Source organism: Acipenser ruthenus, chromosome 37 (assembly GCF_902713425.1).
Source record: "Acipenser ruthenus chromosome 37, fAciRut3.2 maternal haplotype, whole genome shotgun sequence".
Taxonomy (NCBI): domain Eukaryota; kingdom Metazoa; phylum Chordata; class Actinopteri; order Acipenseriformes; family Acipenseridae; genus Acipenser; species Acipenser ruthenus.
The window spans coordinates 7422474-7440038 of record NC_081225.1 but is presented as its reverse complement, the minus strand read 5'-3'; the positions used below and the strand labels follow the sequence as shown (position 1 = coordinate 7440038).

At 37.9% G+C, this 17565-nt stretch overlaps 1 protein-coding gene across 2 annotated transcripts in view; it reads left to right on the top strand.

The window, feature by feature from the left end:
• Window positions 1–13312, top strand: part of LOC117397915 (pleckstrin homology domain-containing family A member 2) — a 48007-nt gene extending 34695 nt beyond the window's left edge. For both annotated transcript variants that reach the window (XM_059008546.1, XM_059008545.1), the window contains exons 11-12: window positions 9666–9743; window positions 10138–13312. In XM_059008546.1, the coding sequence (XP_058864529.1) occupies window positions 9666–9743; window positions 10138–10491 (432 nt within the window). In that variant the 3' untranslated portion in view covers window positions 10492–13312. The remainder of the gene's footprint in view (window positions 1–9665; window positions 9744–10137) is intronic.
• The last annotated feature ends 4253 nt before the right edge of the window (window positions 13313–17565 follow it).

Genomic DNA, 17565 nt, shown 5'->3' with positions numbered 1-17565 from the left:
AATAACAAGTCGTGGTCATGCCGTCAAAAACCTATAAATACCTTCAATGTTTTGATTCAAACACATGCTCTCTTGAGAAAGATATGTGCAACATATCGACACGTTGGGCAGCTGGCTCTTTGAGCTAAACTATATTATATATGACATACACACACACACACAGTTGTAGTCAAACGTTTACACACCCCAATGGAAATTTATAACTTCTAGAAATTTCTCGAAAAACAACATTTTAGGAAAAATCTTTTGGAGCAAAAGTTTTGCTTTTGTGGATGAGGAAAGAAAGTTACAAGAAATAGATGTCTACAATTATTTATTTCAACATTGTTTTTTGAAAAACTCAAAAAATGCTGATTCAAAAGTATTCATTCCCTGACAAGGAAAATGAAATGAATAGCTAGTTGAGGCACCTTTAGCAATAATAACCTATTTTAAATGATTAAGATATTTGTCAGTGAGCTTTTGGCATGATTATTTAGTGATTTTTGACCATTCTTCAACACAAAATTGTTCCAGTTCATTCAAATTCTGAGGACTTCCCTTGTGCACAGCCTTCTTCAATTCATACCAAAGATTCTCAATCAGATTTAGATTGGGATTTTGACGAGGCCATTCCAGAATCTTGATTTTATTCTTCTTTAACCATTCTGAATTACATTTTGATGTGTGCTTTTGATCATTGATGTGTTGGAACATCCAGTTGCGCTTTAAACCAAGTTGTAGCGGAGGGTTTCAGATGATTGGCCAATACCTTTTGGTATGCTATGGGATCCATTTTACCATGTATTGGAACTAAATTCCCTGTGCCATTAGAGGAAAACAACCGCATAGAAGAATATTACCACCTCCATGCTTGCCAGTAGGTGTCGTGTTCTTTTCTTTGTACACCTCACCAGACTTTCTCCAAACGTAATGACTATCAGTGTGACGAAATAGCTCGATATGTGTTTCATCACTCCACAAAACCTTTGACCAGAACTAATATCCATCATTCAAATGCCGTTTTGCAAACTAAGTGATTGTCCTTGTGAAGTTTTCCTAAGAGTGGATTTTTCCTTGGCCTGCAACCATTGATACCTTCACCATGCAGTACTCGACCTACGGTTGAAATGGAAACCCCAGTCCCACTTGCAGCCAATTCACTTTGAATATCTTTGGCAGTCAATCTCAGATATTAACCTTCCTCACAATTCTTCTACTTGTTCTTGGTGAAAGAACCTTCTTTCTTCCAGACCGAGGGAGCGTTGTGACATTCCCACGAGTCTTGTACTTGATAATAGAAACAATAGTTGACATTGGGATACTCAAATGCTTGGAAATCTTCTTGTATCCTTCTCCAGCTGGAGGGGGGGAGGGGCATGTTTTGATGCCCTTAATTTCCCCCTAAATTTTACATTTTGTGGGGAAAGTCAATTTTTGGCAACATAAGCAAGACAGTTATCAACACCACTGAATTATCTGGACCTTTAAATATTTGCAGGTGGGTGTTGTAGAACGGAACGCACTTACAACGTCTTACAATCAAACTGCTGTTTCTGCAGGGTACATGGGCATCCTCTTACAATCAAACTGCTGTTTCTGCAGGGTACAGGGACATCCTCTTACAATCAAACTGCTGTTTCTGCAGGGTACAGGGACATCCTCTTACAATCAAACTGCTGTTTCTGCAGTGTACATGGACATAATCTTACAATCAGACTGCTGTTTCTGCAGTGTACATGGGCATCCTCTTACAATCATACTGCTGTTTCTGCAGTGTACATGGATATCCTCTTATAATCAGACTGCTGTTTCTGCAGTGTACATGGGCATCCTCTTACAATCAAACTGCTGTTTCTGCAGTGTACATGGGACATCCTCTTACAATCAAACTGCCGTTTCTGCAGTGTACATGGGCATCCTCTTACAATTAAACTGCTGTTTCTGCAGGGTACAGGGACATCCTCTTACAATCAAACTGCTGTTTCTGCAGTGTACATGGGACATCCTTTTGCAATCAAACTGCTGTTTCTGCAGTGTACATGGACATCCTCTTACAATCAAACTGCTGTTTCTGCAGTGTACAGGGACATCCTCTTACAATCAAACTGCTGTTTTGGCCACACGCAGTATGAATGACTGGAGATGCAACCAATCAGACTGCAGTATGAATGTAAATGCGTGCAGCAATAGCCTGTACAAGTGAGCAGGAGTTTTAATTTCTCGTGAAGAGTCGTGATTAAAAAGACTGGACTGGACCGCATCGGGTGATAAAAACTGCTCCGAAAGAAATCTGTAATTTTTTTTTCTTTTTTTTTTCTTAAATGCAATTACAGTGACTAACATCACAAACCAATGCTTCTTTCGTCATTCATTTGCGTGTATACTTGGGTAAAGGCTGGTTGCTCGACTGTAAACCTGTTAATAGATTATCGCCCGATCAACACATTGCCAGCATCCAATTGACCCGAGTATCTTTGCAGACATTGAGTCGTTTGAGATGTACTTCTTGAATATAAGCATGTTTATAATGTTATCTTCTTAAAAGTAAAGCAGAAGTAAAAACTAACTGAAGAACTTCATCTTCTATTTCTTTATTGTCATGAATATTATTGCTCCTGTATTCATAATTAATCTATAGCTGGTGCTGCATTTTTGAACGTGTGTAGGGTTGCTGTGTTAATGTGTTAATGTATGTTTGTCTTGAATAGTGCTCCCGTATTCATAATTACTGTTTGAGCCGCTGCAGCATGTATGGGGGGCTTTGTTAATTTAGTTTGTCATCAGTTCGTTTATTTATTGTTATAGTTTATTAGCATACACTTGCTTTTCTCATACTTATTCTATTAATATCATATGTTGATGCGTCATCACAGTAATAAATACATTGTATTTATTGATTCATATCGTCATTGGCCTTGGCATATTGTGTCCGGTGGTCAACTCTGTCTAACTTAGAGAACACTTCGCTTGCTTCCCGAGGGGTGTTCTCTTAGCCGGAAAAAAATGTATTGACAAATTCGTTTTTCCAAGGTGCACGCTACAAGGATGGAAATAAGACTCTCCTTGCATAGGAGTTTGAACCATTTTGTTTTTTACGAGCTGCAGGCATTTGCTTTTTTTCTGCTGCATCAGTACAATGCGTACAAAGCCTGCGGCGCAGAAACCCTGAAATGGCTTAAACTGCAGTGCAAAGAGTATGTTATTTCAATTATGCAGACTTATTCTGGCATCTGGTATTATAAAATACACGTGTTGAAATAATTATAAGCACTGTAATACACTGGGGTAAAAAAAATGATGTACTGTTCCTTCCTTCCAGTGTGTATAAAAAAGAGCGAATGGTGTTGCTGTTTGTTGAGCTCTGTTTTGGTGTTGTGTCTAATGAACGCATGTTGAGTATTGCTTTCCTCTGTAATATTGCAATGTAGCTCTCATTCTGTTATTTATTGACTGCATAGGAAAAAAAACCACTGCTGTCTTAGCATATATATTTCCACCAACTTTAGTGAGGATTTAGAAGTCAGTCACACATTTCCACCCAGCCCTGGATTTCACATGGAACATATCAGAAATGTAGACAATTCTTAAACATTTCCATCACTGTTTTGAATTCCACCATTAACACTGCTGTGTACTACAAACCAGCCGATTCTCATTCATATCTGCAGTATGACTCCTCACACCCCAAGGCTTGCCGTGACTCCATTCCTTATTCACAACTGTTAAGACTCAGACGTATTTGCAGTGACGATCAAAATTTCTTCGCCGAAAGTGAGGAAACGTGTTTGTTTTTTGGAAATTGTGGCTTTCTGGACAAGATCATCACTAAAGCCAAATCCCACATTTCAAATATAAATAGAAAAAATGCTTTATATAATAACAACATACAACACCGAGATGATAGAATCCCTCTGGTCCTCACTTACCACCCTACCAACAGAAAGATACAGACAACTGTGCAAAGAAAAATTTTACAACAAGACCCATCTACAGCTCCTATTTTCAAGACTCCCCCGTGATGTCATATAGAAGAGGCAAGAATATAAGAGAATATGTGGTACACAGTGCTATTCGTCCTTCTGGGGAACCTTTGAAAGGCACATATCCATGTAATAGACCACGATGTAATACCTGTAAATACATTCATTCTGAAACAGAGATTAAAGGCATTAAATCTTTATTCAACATTCATGAACATTTTACATGTACCTCTAAAGGAATAGTCTACTGCATTATCTGCAAGAAAAGCAACATATTGTATATTGGGGAAACTAAAAGGCGTTTAGCAGACCGGTTTGTAGAACACTTAAGAAGCATTCGCATTAACACCACTGCATTTCCAGTAGTGCATCACTTCAACAGTGATGATCACACTGCTGAAGACATCACAGTCTATGTGATCAATCAGTGCTATAGAACAAATGTTGCTCGGAAACAAAAGGAACGAGAGTTTATCTTCAAACTGGGAACTTTGGAACCTCTGGGAATGAATGTTCTATTCTAACAATAATGACACCATCCACAGAATTTCTGTATAATTACAATTCTTGAATAACAACAAGTTTACTGCATTCTGTTTACTTTTTAAACAGTTGAATAAGGGCTTTTATCCAAAACATCCTGAAGATTAAACATTTTTTAATCTCTTAAACCTTTTATACATTTTTAAAAAACCTTTTCTTTCATATGCCTATTAAATATATTAGACACACACACACAGAGTCTAACTTCATTGTAATGAACCCCCTGGGACCTGGAGAAATGTTCCTTATATCAGGTTGTTCACTACAATCTGGTTTGGCAATTTGCTCTATCAGAATAATGAAGAAACGCCCAAATTGAATTGAACATCTTTATACAGTATACATTAGTTCTTTCAAGACATCTTCACATTGATCAAGATTTAAACTATATATTTAAAAGAAAACACATGGGAGGGGTCATATGCAAAAAACACTCTATCATATAATAATAGACGTACCCCCTCAACTCAACACCACACGACCAGCATGACAGTAAACATAGACACAATGAAGCATTCTTACCTTTGTATACCGGTAAGTTAGTGATCAGCAGATGTGTCAGCCCCAAGAAGAGCACAGCGTGTGGTTTTCACTAACTACTGTGCAGAATAAATGAATTTTTTTCTATGTGTAAATATAGGGACTTTCTTCCTATGCATCGGGACGCGGGACATTTGCTAGGAAATCGGGACTGTCCTGACCATATAGGGACTGTTGGCATGTATGAATCAAACATGACAAATATGTTGATTTTGTATCAATAGTGCGTCCTGGAATATTGAGATTACATACTGGAGTTCGTAAATGCTTGTGAAGTCTGTGAGGAACACATTGATTGGCTGTGCTAACAGTCACTTCAGGTGCACATTTTCGGCACCCCCTACTTATTGTCTCATAATTCGAGCACTGGCCTAAGGTCTTCAGATAGCTCTTTACTTTTTCCCCATATTGACTTATTGGTAATGACAGCAACCATCCTATGCCTAACCCTTTTATACTGTCTAAGAATGTTCTCCTACAATCCAGCATTTTCTAGACTTTTCCTCATCCACAAAAGCAAAACTTTTGCTCCAAAAGATTTTTCCTATAATTTATTTGTTTTCGAAAAATTTCTAGAAATTAACCATTTGGTGTATCTAAACTTTTGACTACAACTGTGTGTGTGTGTCAAAAGTTTTGACACCAAGCTATCTTTTCAATGCAAAATACTTCAATACACATGACACTACCACTTGTGAAAGTGTGGACATCAACATTTGTAGTTTTCATTTACGCTACAACTTTCATGTAAAACATCTACATTTTAAATAATAATAACAGGATTATTATATTTTCAGGGATATCACAATATTTAGAAGCTTAGGCTGAAATTCAGAGAAGGGATTATTGAATGATTGCTCTCTCATTAGATCACTTCCTCGTATGCTATATAAATCTCAGGTAAACTCACCTGGGCGTTGTCGTCGCAATCCCTGCCGATTTAAAATAAGTAAAATAAACACTTTTATTTCTGCAGTCTGTGCTTCCCTATGCGTCGCCAGGCTTTTGCTTACATTGTTATGTTTTTTGTGTTTTGGTTGTGAGAAACTTTTGTAGGAGCACATCGCCCTGGCTTGTTTATGTGAGTTTTGTTTGGGGGGCTCGCCATGCCTCTCTCGGCTTCACGGTGCCTGCTTTTGCTCCACCGTGATCTGTGTTTTGTTGTGCTCTTACTTGTTTGTACAGTTCCGATCCCACCGCCTCGGCCCTGCTGACCCATTCAGGCTCCATAATTGGTAGCAACACATTCATTCATACCAAGGTGTTTCATTACCGCCGTGCCCCTTACACGCACGACTGCTTGTTATGAACATTCACTATGGCAGCATGGATTCACAGCATCTTTTCGTTCTGGCTTGCAGTCCTTCCCTACTCAATTTTGGTAATAAATTATCTTACAAAAATTAGAAATTTTAGGCAAGTCTGTTTCTTCTGCTGTCTTTCCATTGCTTTGCCTTCCACCTCTGAGTGGACTCCAATAATGGTGCCCGCAGTGATACATGCACTGAATCATGGGATAGCACGATTGAACCACGAACAGTTGCCTGTTTCTGCTGCTAGGGGTTTCCATCCTCCAAAGAGTGAAATTCTCAGGTACTCAGGAACTGGTTCTTGCAGATTATGGTGAACACAGTTGTTTTAAATGTTTTATTTTTGGTTAGTTGGGGTTTTTTGTTTTGATGCTCTGCTACACCTTGTTGCTTCATGCTTTTGCCAAACAGTTATGCAATGGCTTTGATTCTTCGTTCTGCTTTACCAGACTGTTTCGTTTTCTTCACGTGTGCAGTCTCATGGCGATGTTAATTCGCTCTTCACTCCCTGGTGTCTATTCAGTTATGCATCTCCACCGCAAATACCTCCTTGGATCCTCTTTGCATTTAGTGTTGGAAACTGCTTTCTTGTTACGCAACTGGCTGGTCCTCTTTTACCACCTTCTGCAAGAAAAATCAGGTATCCCCTTCTCCTATCAACCTGGAAGTCATTCTATCGTTCCTCATTCATGCAAAAGACATTGTATAGGTGCAGCAACCCAATACCCTCGGCAGCGGCCATTACCTGAGTTTGGTTTATAACGGCAGTAATCCCCTGACAGGGTCATTACCTGAGTTTCACCACCATTAACCAGTGCCTTATCAGATATCAGACTCTCTGATATATCTATTCGGCCAAACAGAATATTGCTAGCATGCCTGGAGTGGGGGCCATCTCGCTGCCTGGACCAGAGGTTTCCTCCCACAAGGGGGGTTCCTCTCCACTGAGCGGTGAGATTAGTCCATAATTATAAAAATAAAACTTAAAATAAAATATAACATTTTTATAACTGGGTCTGTTTTTTTGCTGTTGTTATTCCTGCACTTAAGTGGAGTTGGCGGATCCGCTCGGTCTTTGGCTTTTGGGGGAAGGGCGTGGCTTTGTCATGGTCCACCCTGCTGACCTGGCATTGCCAGATCAGTTCCTCTCCAGAGGGCGGTGGCTTCTTCTTCTCCCCTTAACAGGCGGGACCAGCGGCCAAATAGTCCATAATCACCACTCCCACCATACCCATACAAGCAGTCACAATCCCGACATTGAATTAAGAAGCAATGGTAAACTGCAGTACACAAAATGAACCCACCTGCAAAATAAAAAGACAAAGCTGGCCACCAGGTAGTTACCTGTGATCAAATCATTTCCAAGATCTTAACAGCACAACTTCATATGGAGAGACATTGCTCAATACAATAGTCACGTCAGTATAGAACAAACAGGCCCAGAGATACAGCAGACATCATCAATACATCAAGCACCAATCAGATACTGTAGACTGCTCCCCTGGAAACCTTGGATTGGTTGCTGCTTTCCTATGTCACCTCTTGCTACTTTTACTCCTGTGTAATATTGGGCTGCTGCAGATAGGTTTATCATTGTGTACTCTACTGTATAGAAGAATTGTTAACCTGTTATTGTATTGAATAATTGTGCATGGGTCACACTGCGCCCACACTGTTTCTATACAGTGCAGGGAGCCAGCATTATAGTGAGGCAACCACAGAATGTAATTAGACAAAGCAGTCTCCACATGTCACTTTTCACCTTGGTTACCCATTACAGTGTATTTAGCCAAGTGTATACTGCCCTCTAGGGATGTGACTGTGCAAGGCAGAGTCTCATTTTCATCTTGGTTAAAATACTGGAACTGCTGAACTGTATTATTTAACACTGTAGGCAATAGTTCAGCTACTGAGAGAGAAAACTCAGCTATCAGAATGATACTGGTTAGTCTCCCAAAACAGAGGTCCAAATAAAACTTGAAACAAAATAGAACATTCAAAAATTGTCATAATCTCTCCTGTATCTGACTTAACTGATAAACACTCAATAATGCAGAATTGAATTGAATTGATTCTGTTTATTTTAGTATTTCTGTATGCTGTATCGCTTTCACCATAGCAGCTAAATAATTTCAAGCTCTTTATTTTAGCATTTAAGCATTATTTTTCAATTACGTAACTATAATCATTGATGATAAAGGAAAGCAAAACATTAAAAAACAATATTAAATAAAATATATAAGGGAATGGTCTTACCAGGTTTTGTAGAATCAGTCTTTATTATTAAAACCAAGAAGATCCATGACTTGAAAACAGTAGAGCCCAATTCCTCAACAACAACCTTAATAAAGCTGGAAAGCTTCCAATAAAACAGCGTGGGTTTTATCCTGTATGCTTCAATTAGACATAACATCAAGTTATAATAATAATAATAAAAAGCCTCATAGGACTGTATATTTCCCAATATAATTATGGATTAGTAAAATATAAGAACAGACCTTGTTTCCCAAACAGTTCAACTAAACCAACCTCTTCATTACCTTCACTGATTCACCTGTTAGAGTCTCCCACCTGCAACTGGTAATTGCCACTCAGTAAAGTAAGCTTACAGGCTTTTTCCAACCTTGCTAGGTGGCAATAAAAAGAGAATTACAGGAAGAAAACTAGTACTGAAATGTAATCATGCTTCAAATTGACTTTAAAGTTTTATCGTGAATTTGATGTCAGTACTGTATGTCGCTAGTTGTGTATTACCAGACTAGAATCACGTTTTCTTTGTATCTTTAAATTAAGCTGTACTGCTGCAAATATCTTAGTAATCAGATCCAGTGGAATTTGACAAACAAACAACAAATATATGTATATGTTGTTTTCTTCATCAGATTGAGCTCTTGGTGTAAATAAATAGATTGCTCTTTCCCTTATAAAGGTTTACCGCAGTCATATGGTAATTTTACTGTTTTCCCGCACAGTTTACCATGGTTTGCCATGTTTTTTTAATATGATACCACTCTGAGCTTTACCGTGCCTCCACTATGAACATTTTATATGGGTTTGTCTTTATCTATAATTACTAAATCATGTAAGGACTATAATGGCCACTTTATTAGGAACAAGCTGCTATGCAAGAAGCTGTGACCATGTGACTTGTCATGTGATCGAATGTGCAGGATATAAGGCTTAGAGCATTTAGCTATACGGAAGTCAGATGTAAACTTGGTTAAAGTAAAGATTTATCAGGATTTGAAAGGGGCATCCTTTTTTTAACAAATACGTCTTTTTGCAGTAATTCGTATGTTGTGCTTTGCAGGCAGACAGTCCTGAAGATATGCACAGCTGGATCAAGGCAATCTCAGGAGCAAGACAGTCACCTCGGGGTTTTGGAAAGGTAAAGTAGCTACATTTATTTATTTACTTTTTAAATAAGCTGATACAATATCTGTGAAGTGACGTACAATCTACTTTATTAGGAAGAAAACATTGTTGACTGTCCAACATTCCCCACAGTTAATTTTTCCCACCTTGCCACTGCATTACTGAGTCATGCAAGCATGTTCATGGTACAACAATACATTCTTAAAATTGGCATACTGTACAGTAATTAAGCTAATTTGTCGCTCCAGATTGATAATTTGTCCAGTATTAAATGCTCTATAGCTACGAATGCAGACGAACCATGCTTTTTAGCACAGTGGTTGAGACACAGGCTTGTGGTGTTCAACAGCCCTGTTCCATAGAATCAAACTGACTGTAAAATATAAAATGATTTTTTGTCTTTGTAGGAGGCAAGCTTCAGCCGAGGGTCCTCACTATACAGCAAGAACGAAGCCTCATCCTCCAGCTCCCGCATCAGACAGGGGGGCGAGGAGAAGAAGCCGCCCCTTGTGAAGTCTTCCTCTGTGGCCCCATCCTGGCAGCCCTGGACCCCAGTCCCCTCGGCCGTCAAAAAAGAGCTTTCTGTCGTGGAGGAGACGGCAGGGCAGTTCAGCTCGTTGCCCTTTGACCTGGGCTCAGAACAGAAGGAGCTGGACTTGCAGGGCAAGCGGCGAAGGCACCGATCCCAGCCACAGGCCCCCAGCGACAAGGTGTTCCCTTTCAACCTGGACGACGATAGCATCCGCACCACCGATGTATAGGGAAGATGGAATGTGCTGGTTCCCATTATATTTGAAGTTACTCCTTAATTAACCATAAACATGTTTGTCAAAAAAAAGTGCCCGTTAAAATGAAGTATGAGTGATAAGTGCTTAATGTTTAAAGGAGGGATAATCGTATGGACAATATAAAAAAAACTGGCAATATAAGAGCAGCTTTTTCCAAGGTTGTAGCTAACAAATTATTATCATAAATCTGGCATACACTTCTACTCACTACAGAGGTCCACATGTTATAGCAAGCATGTATTTTTAAAACATATCTGGCAGTACAAAAGTGTAAAGAAATGTGTTTGCGAGCCCTGCTTTATACTAGAATTGGTCATTTCAATTAGAAAGTCAAATGTTCTCCATTTACCAACCAGCTGCCTCCTCTACTGATGCAGCCAGTAAAACAATGAAAATCCATGGTTGCTATAACCTCTGTTACTTTCAAAAGTGCACATTTGAAAACTAAATAGAGTTGAAGTACACAACAGGTCAGATTTACTGAATTATTTTGCTAGCTACAGCCTCTTTAAACATAAGCACCCAGGCGTGGATATGCGTCTTCATAGTTCGTTATACCGGTGAAACAGCGTATTGAAGGAAGGCTCTGGCAGAGTCAACCCTTTTTGGTTTTTAATTTGCTTGTGTGCACTGAACGCTCCGCGCACCTCTCTGTGTCTGTCAGTCTTTACAGCAGCACCAGCAAAAAAAACAACCCATTGCACTAGGAAACTGTTCTAACTAAAGTGTAGGAAAATGTTGATCATTATCTGTGCTACTTTAAAATACTCATTGATTCACAGACGCTCATAGTCTTGGTATATTTCTGTGTCTTCGGGAAGATTCTAAGGCACATTCCACTGTTGTCTATCTGAGATCACACCTACAGGAGAGGAAGTAAAATCTTAAACTTTAATTCTACAAATCTTGAATTAACAAATACCATACAAAAAGCTCTACGGCCATAAGGGCACTAGTAATAATGTGACTTTCATTTACAAACTGTGTTTAGTATCGCTCCCAATAAGAGTTATTCAGTCATGTTAGAGGTGTATCAGTTTCCTCGGCTACAGTCTCACTCAGCATTAATTAAATACAACTTAACAAACAGTACTTAGAAACCAGTAGCACGAGCGGACAGCCACAGTCACAGTTTACTGTCTTTTACACTCACAAAAAGACAAAGGTGGCAGATCTTTAAAAGGAAGTCAGATTACACGTTTGGTCCGCCACGTTCTAGATCCTCTGAATAGACCTCACAGTTACAGCACATAATGGCTCGACTATACAGCTAACAGACCTCAACACACATGCATTAGAGTACCACTGTCACAGCCTCCATCTCAGTCTTACATAGGACAGCTTAGTATTCTTTTATTTCTTTGAATGTACCTTTTCTTGGAAGATGGGTGCCTGTAAGGTGGGAAAATTGGAATTTTATGAAATATGTAAAACATATTAAACATTCCTTTACGGGTATGAAATGCATTGAAAAGAAAAGTTTAAGACAAACCGGATATTGTATTGAAGAGAATGCAGGTATACAGACTTGCTGTAATGAAACAGTGTTGGGCCTCTTGCCTGCTGGGCTTTTAGTGAGAAAATCGGCAATAGATATTTTTGTGGAGATGTAAGTCTGGGAGCATCTTTAAAGTTAGAGAAGAGCTTGATGAAGGAAAGTTAGCACAAGCATGATAAACCAGATGGATATAGAATTACATTAGGGTTTGTACTTCCTCCCAAACTGCTTAACAGCACAATTTTGAAATATGTTACCTATCAATTCTGTTCAAATTGTCTTCAATGTCTTACCTTTTAGGAATTATAAAAAAAAAAAAAAACCAGTGAAAATCGGTACAAATAATTTATTTACATTTTTTAGAGAATATTTAGGAAATATTGTAGACAGACAATGAAACCCAAGATATTCACAAAGCAGCAGAAGACACCCTATCATTTGAATGGCAGTTAACCCTTTCAACACTGCAGGGCTGTATACAGTACAGATCTGGGAAAGATACAGTATACCCTCAAAACTGCAGACCGCTATTACAGTACAGGAAAGAAAACCCTACAGTTCAAAATGTGCCTTTTTTAAATAAAATTATGCATATGTGTTTGAACCAATAACAACAACTTGATAAACTGTATTCTTTGTTTGTAATACTGTAAAATGGGTTTTAAAATGTAATTGTGCCAAAGACTGTTGACAAATCCTGTACACCACATTCCTGAAACCTGTTGATTAATACATAGGTTAAGAACCTTTTGCTTGTTAAGTGTTTTGTAGTGCATCAGTTAGAAGAAATCCTACTGCTCTTTTGCTAAAAAAAAAAAAAAAAAGAAGAAAAAAATGTAATATATAGAAACTGAAAAAATGTGAAAAGCACACATTAAAGTGTTCTTGATGTTTAGCTTTGCTTTCACAGTGTTATTCCGCATTACACAGCAGTGGAATGGACTGACTCACTTATTTATACAGGGAACCCAAATCCCATATAGTTCAGCATTTGAAGTATCTAGAAAATCAGCTTATACAGTACTCTTCATTAGCCTGGTTACTTACTGTAGTATGGTCTAGCTGGCGTATGTGTGCCGACCACTAGAGGGCTCCAGCGACACATTTTTAAAATACATTATTTTAGGTTGCTTGATCATTTCTATTTGAACCATTTGTTGTACAAAGGGGTCACACATTCCCATAACCAAGAATTTAAACTTTTTGTATTAGTTTGATAACGCTTTCCTAACCTTGTTTTCACTTTTAACACAGGTAAAGCCAATTTATCAATAAAGGTACTGACGTTTTCATTTAGCAATTGGATTAATCAAGAAGTTTGTTAATTCATTATTTCTTGTGAAAAGGGGTTTTGATCACAGTCAATTAGGAACAAAATCATGCTACAGACTGTAATAAAGCTTTCAGGGTTACTACTGACACAAGTACCTACAGCACAGCCGTTAGAACATACAGATAACTAGAACTATTAAAGACGAGATCCCTTTAATATCTGCAAACCCACAGGAAGTAGAGGGCAGCTTGATTTATAATTTAAAAGTTCAACTATGTAATGATTGTGTGAGCAGGTTAAATATACTACTGCCGATAAAGATCTGGAGAATAGATTTTTGGGACCGTTAAGAATCATGAAAGACTTGAGAAAAATTACATATATCTTGAGGATTAAGGCTGTTAGGAAAACATACCAGAACACGTAAACCAAATAGTAAGGGTAGGGGAATGATTTTTTTAAATATCGGTATTACACCTAAGGGAGAGAAAAGAAAACGTCAAAGCGCTGTCCCCCTGAGGTTACCTCACAACACTGTGTTCATGCCCTGACATGAACAGTTCCAATCTGCTGGTAATGTTCCTAGGGACAGATACTGCTGAATAGAGTTCTGCATTTCCTGGACTCGCTGGAGCCAGTTCGTTGTGAAAATACACAGGGGAGAATGAGAAGGAGAAAGAAGAAAAACAATGTGAGGTTTCCTGCTCGTAGAACGAGCAGAAACCGGACATTCATGAAGATTCAAACACCGTTTCACCAGCCATTGCACTGGTTTAACACATTCAGTGTTTGTCAGCCAGCCTGACAAGTCCTTGGCATTGTATCTGCTTAATTCTGGAATGGAACTGAGCGCTCACTATAGGACCCCCAGTTTCCAAAGTCCAAGAGATATCAGTTACAATAAAATTGCTTTCAAACTAAACACACTTTTAAACAAGAAACAAACAGAACACAGTGAAAACCATTTAGAATCGCTGGCTAATAGAATCAGCTGTTGCATATTGTAATCCTAAATTGTGTTTCCTTTGCCGTTCACCGTTCAAAATTAAGATGTACAAATTGCTTTAAAGGTTTTTAAACAGAACAACTGCAGTCTGGAAAGTTTAAATTCACTGACTGGAGGTTACCAGGTTGCCCAATGTCACAGGGCCACAGACCTGCTCCACAGTATGGTGGACGCTGTTGTTTTAAGCCCACCCCCTCTGCATGAACACTGACTCCCGGACATGTGGGTTTAAATATGCTGCCCTCTCCCACTGGAATTCTCTCCCAAAGGAGATAGGGGGCGTGTGAATGTTTTTCAGATCTTAAAATAAAAAAGGCTATTTATTTTAGTTTTACTTCAAAGTTTAATTTGCTGTTATAGTGTTAGTAAGCAAGGCAAATGGCGATCTAAGCAAAGACAATAAAATCATACAGATACGAACACATAATATGATATCAAACAGGTAAATAAATACAGTAGACTGAACCTCAAACTGACCTATAATCTATACCATGCTATCATAATAAAATGCGGTTAAAAACTTAAATTTCATAATTATATGATAATTATATCAAACCTTTATAGCTGTCTAATGGCTGATGAAATATAAGTATGAATACACAGAATAAAACTAATCAGAAACTATTTCGCTGCAGAAATGACCCGTTACATATTCTTAGTTTCTTGCTAGTTTTATCATTTAAAAATTATGTTATGTATCTCTTATGAAGTGAGCCTGTTTGTTCTGATCACAACCCAACTGGACAACCTGATTCAATGCCACTATAGTCTATAATGGAGGTAATAATAGGGAAACTCCAACACGCTCAATCAGAATTCTCAGGTAAGACTATAAGAAACTAAGTAAATAAAACAAACTTTAGACCAATGCCTTCAGTACACTGAAGTAGGCACTAGCCAAAAGTTTGTCAGAGGTTTCATAACATTTCATGTTTCATACATTTATATATGCAGTAGTATAAACACAGTATTTGTAAAAGAATTGACACCTACACTAAAGGTTACAAAAATATTTATCAGATATGAGTCAGAAGTAAGGAATCACACAAATAAAGAGCAGAGACCCACTATGCTGTCAGCAAAGATATACAGTGTAAGGTCCTGGGGGAGGGTTTTCACTTTGAGCACAAGAAGCAGTAGTGCCTTAAGCTACTCTAAAACCCCTAAACTCTTAACCTTTTAAAGACCAGACTTCATTTGACTTGCCATAAGCATTCCATCTAACAAAACAAAACAAAAAAACATTTTCATTTCATCATGGTAAAGGCGAATTGGAAATGTAAACCTACAGTAGCTTAGAATGTGATTTGAAAACACAACCAGCCTAGGGTTCCCTTTGCACCAGTCTTTACCGGGCTAACTAGCCACAGTAAAGGTCCTCACCATGCAGCATTAGCAGCATTAGGAGCATTATACCTGTTGAGATTTTCATTTCAGTTTTGTTTTGTTTTTATCAGAAGACGACTCCTGTCTTTTTTAACTGATGAAAACAGCCAGAACAGCACAAGCAGGTCACCATGTCCATGCTCCATCACGCAGACCTACAGAACATTGCCTGGCCACTTTATTAAGAATGGTGTTCTACTTTTATACCCTGGGTCCCCTGATTACTCTGGAAAGTAGAACGAATAGTTTACTTAAGCATTGTACTTAAACTCTTGGCTACTTTCAAGACAGTAAGCACCGATCCATCGTACCAGAATTGTGCACTAATGGTTTGAGGAACATGACAGAGACTTCAGGCATTATCCATGGCCACCACAATCCTCAGATCTCAACCCAACCGAGCACGTTTGGATTTTCATCGTCCTACATCTCTGCACCAGGTGCATGAAACATTAAGATCGAATGGATTAACATCCCTCAATACACTTTACAAGTTGAAAGGCCATTTTGTCACATGATTTTAATTCAATGGAAGTCTGTTTAGTCCTCGGCAGTTGGAATTTTCCAGACAAGCTTACAGACAGATAAAAAAGTGATAGAAAAAAATACAACTGAATATTGGATTGACATAACTCAGAACCACTTAATGTAATTACAAACATCATAAAGTGAACGGGGAAAAAACTAATGGAATGACATAAAGCTACTTCTTCTAAAGCAACAAACTGGACACAGCGCCTGAATTCAGATACTTTATACAAGTTTTTTTTAACTAATGTGGATCATTTCAACTTGACATAACCCAGAATCACATAATGTAAGGTACAGAAGTATTTTAGGACTGTACATATATGTTTTGTGAATAGAAATCAAGGCAAAAGGACAAGACATTACTTGCAAAAGACAATAAATCTTTTAAAGTTAAATCTTTTGCCTACCATAGTGTTAAGGTCATACCACATGCATGGTGTGACATGTCTTTATGTGCTGCTGTAGGTGAATGTGGCTGACAATTTTTGCAGCTGCTAAACATGTACAGCTTTTGAAATTGTCAAAATGTTCTACACTGATAATAAAATGTTACAAAACAGATCTACAACTAGCCGATTTATTCAAAAGTTGTAGATACACTGCCAAAAAAAAAAAAAAATCAGCAATTGTGGCATATGAGTTATTAGGTTTCTTTTTGTTGTACATTGCCCATGCTTAATAAATGAATGAGTGTTGTGTGTAAACCAGTGGTTAAAGTGGAATCTGGAGCTGGGGAGCCCAGTCCCCAACCCACAGGGTCTTTCTTATTGTTGGGTCCCTCTAATATGAATAACTTCAAATCAATATAGATATATATATTATTATTATTATTATTATTATTATTATTATTATTATTATTATTATTATTATTATTATTTATTTCTTAGCAGACACCCTTATCCAGGGCGACTTACAATTGTTACAAGATATCACATTATACATTATTTCACATTATACAGATATCACATTATTTTTACATACAATTACCCATTTATAGCCCAAGAGCCTATATTTTTTTATAACCTAAGAGCCTATATTTTTATTATATTTTGTATTGTAATATGTTAGGAGAATCTTGTGGAAGTCTTGCTCTTACTAATGTTATTTAGTATGTCTCATGTCACTTAGGACAGTCCTAAATTCTTCAGCTGGGATAACCAGGATTTTTCTTTATATATTTGCGGAGTAATCTAGGAATTAATTATTTTATATATTTTTTGTATATGGTAGGGAGGAGAAAATTGTTTGGGACGATTTGGCGGTGGTCTGTTACTTAAATAACGGTTGTTAAGAATGTGCACTAGAATTGGTCGGAATTCTCCCAGAACTCACCTTTTTGGTGAAAAAGGAAGC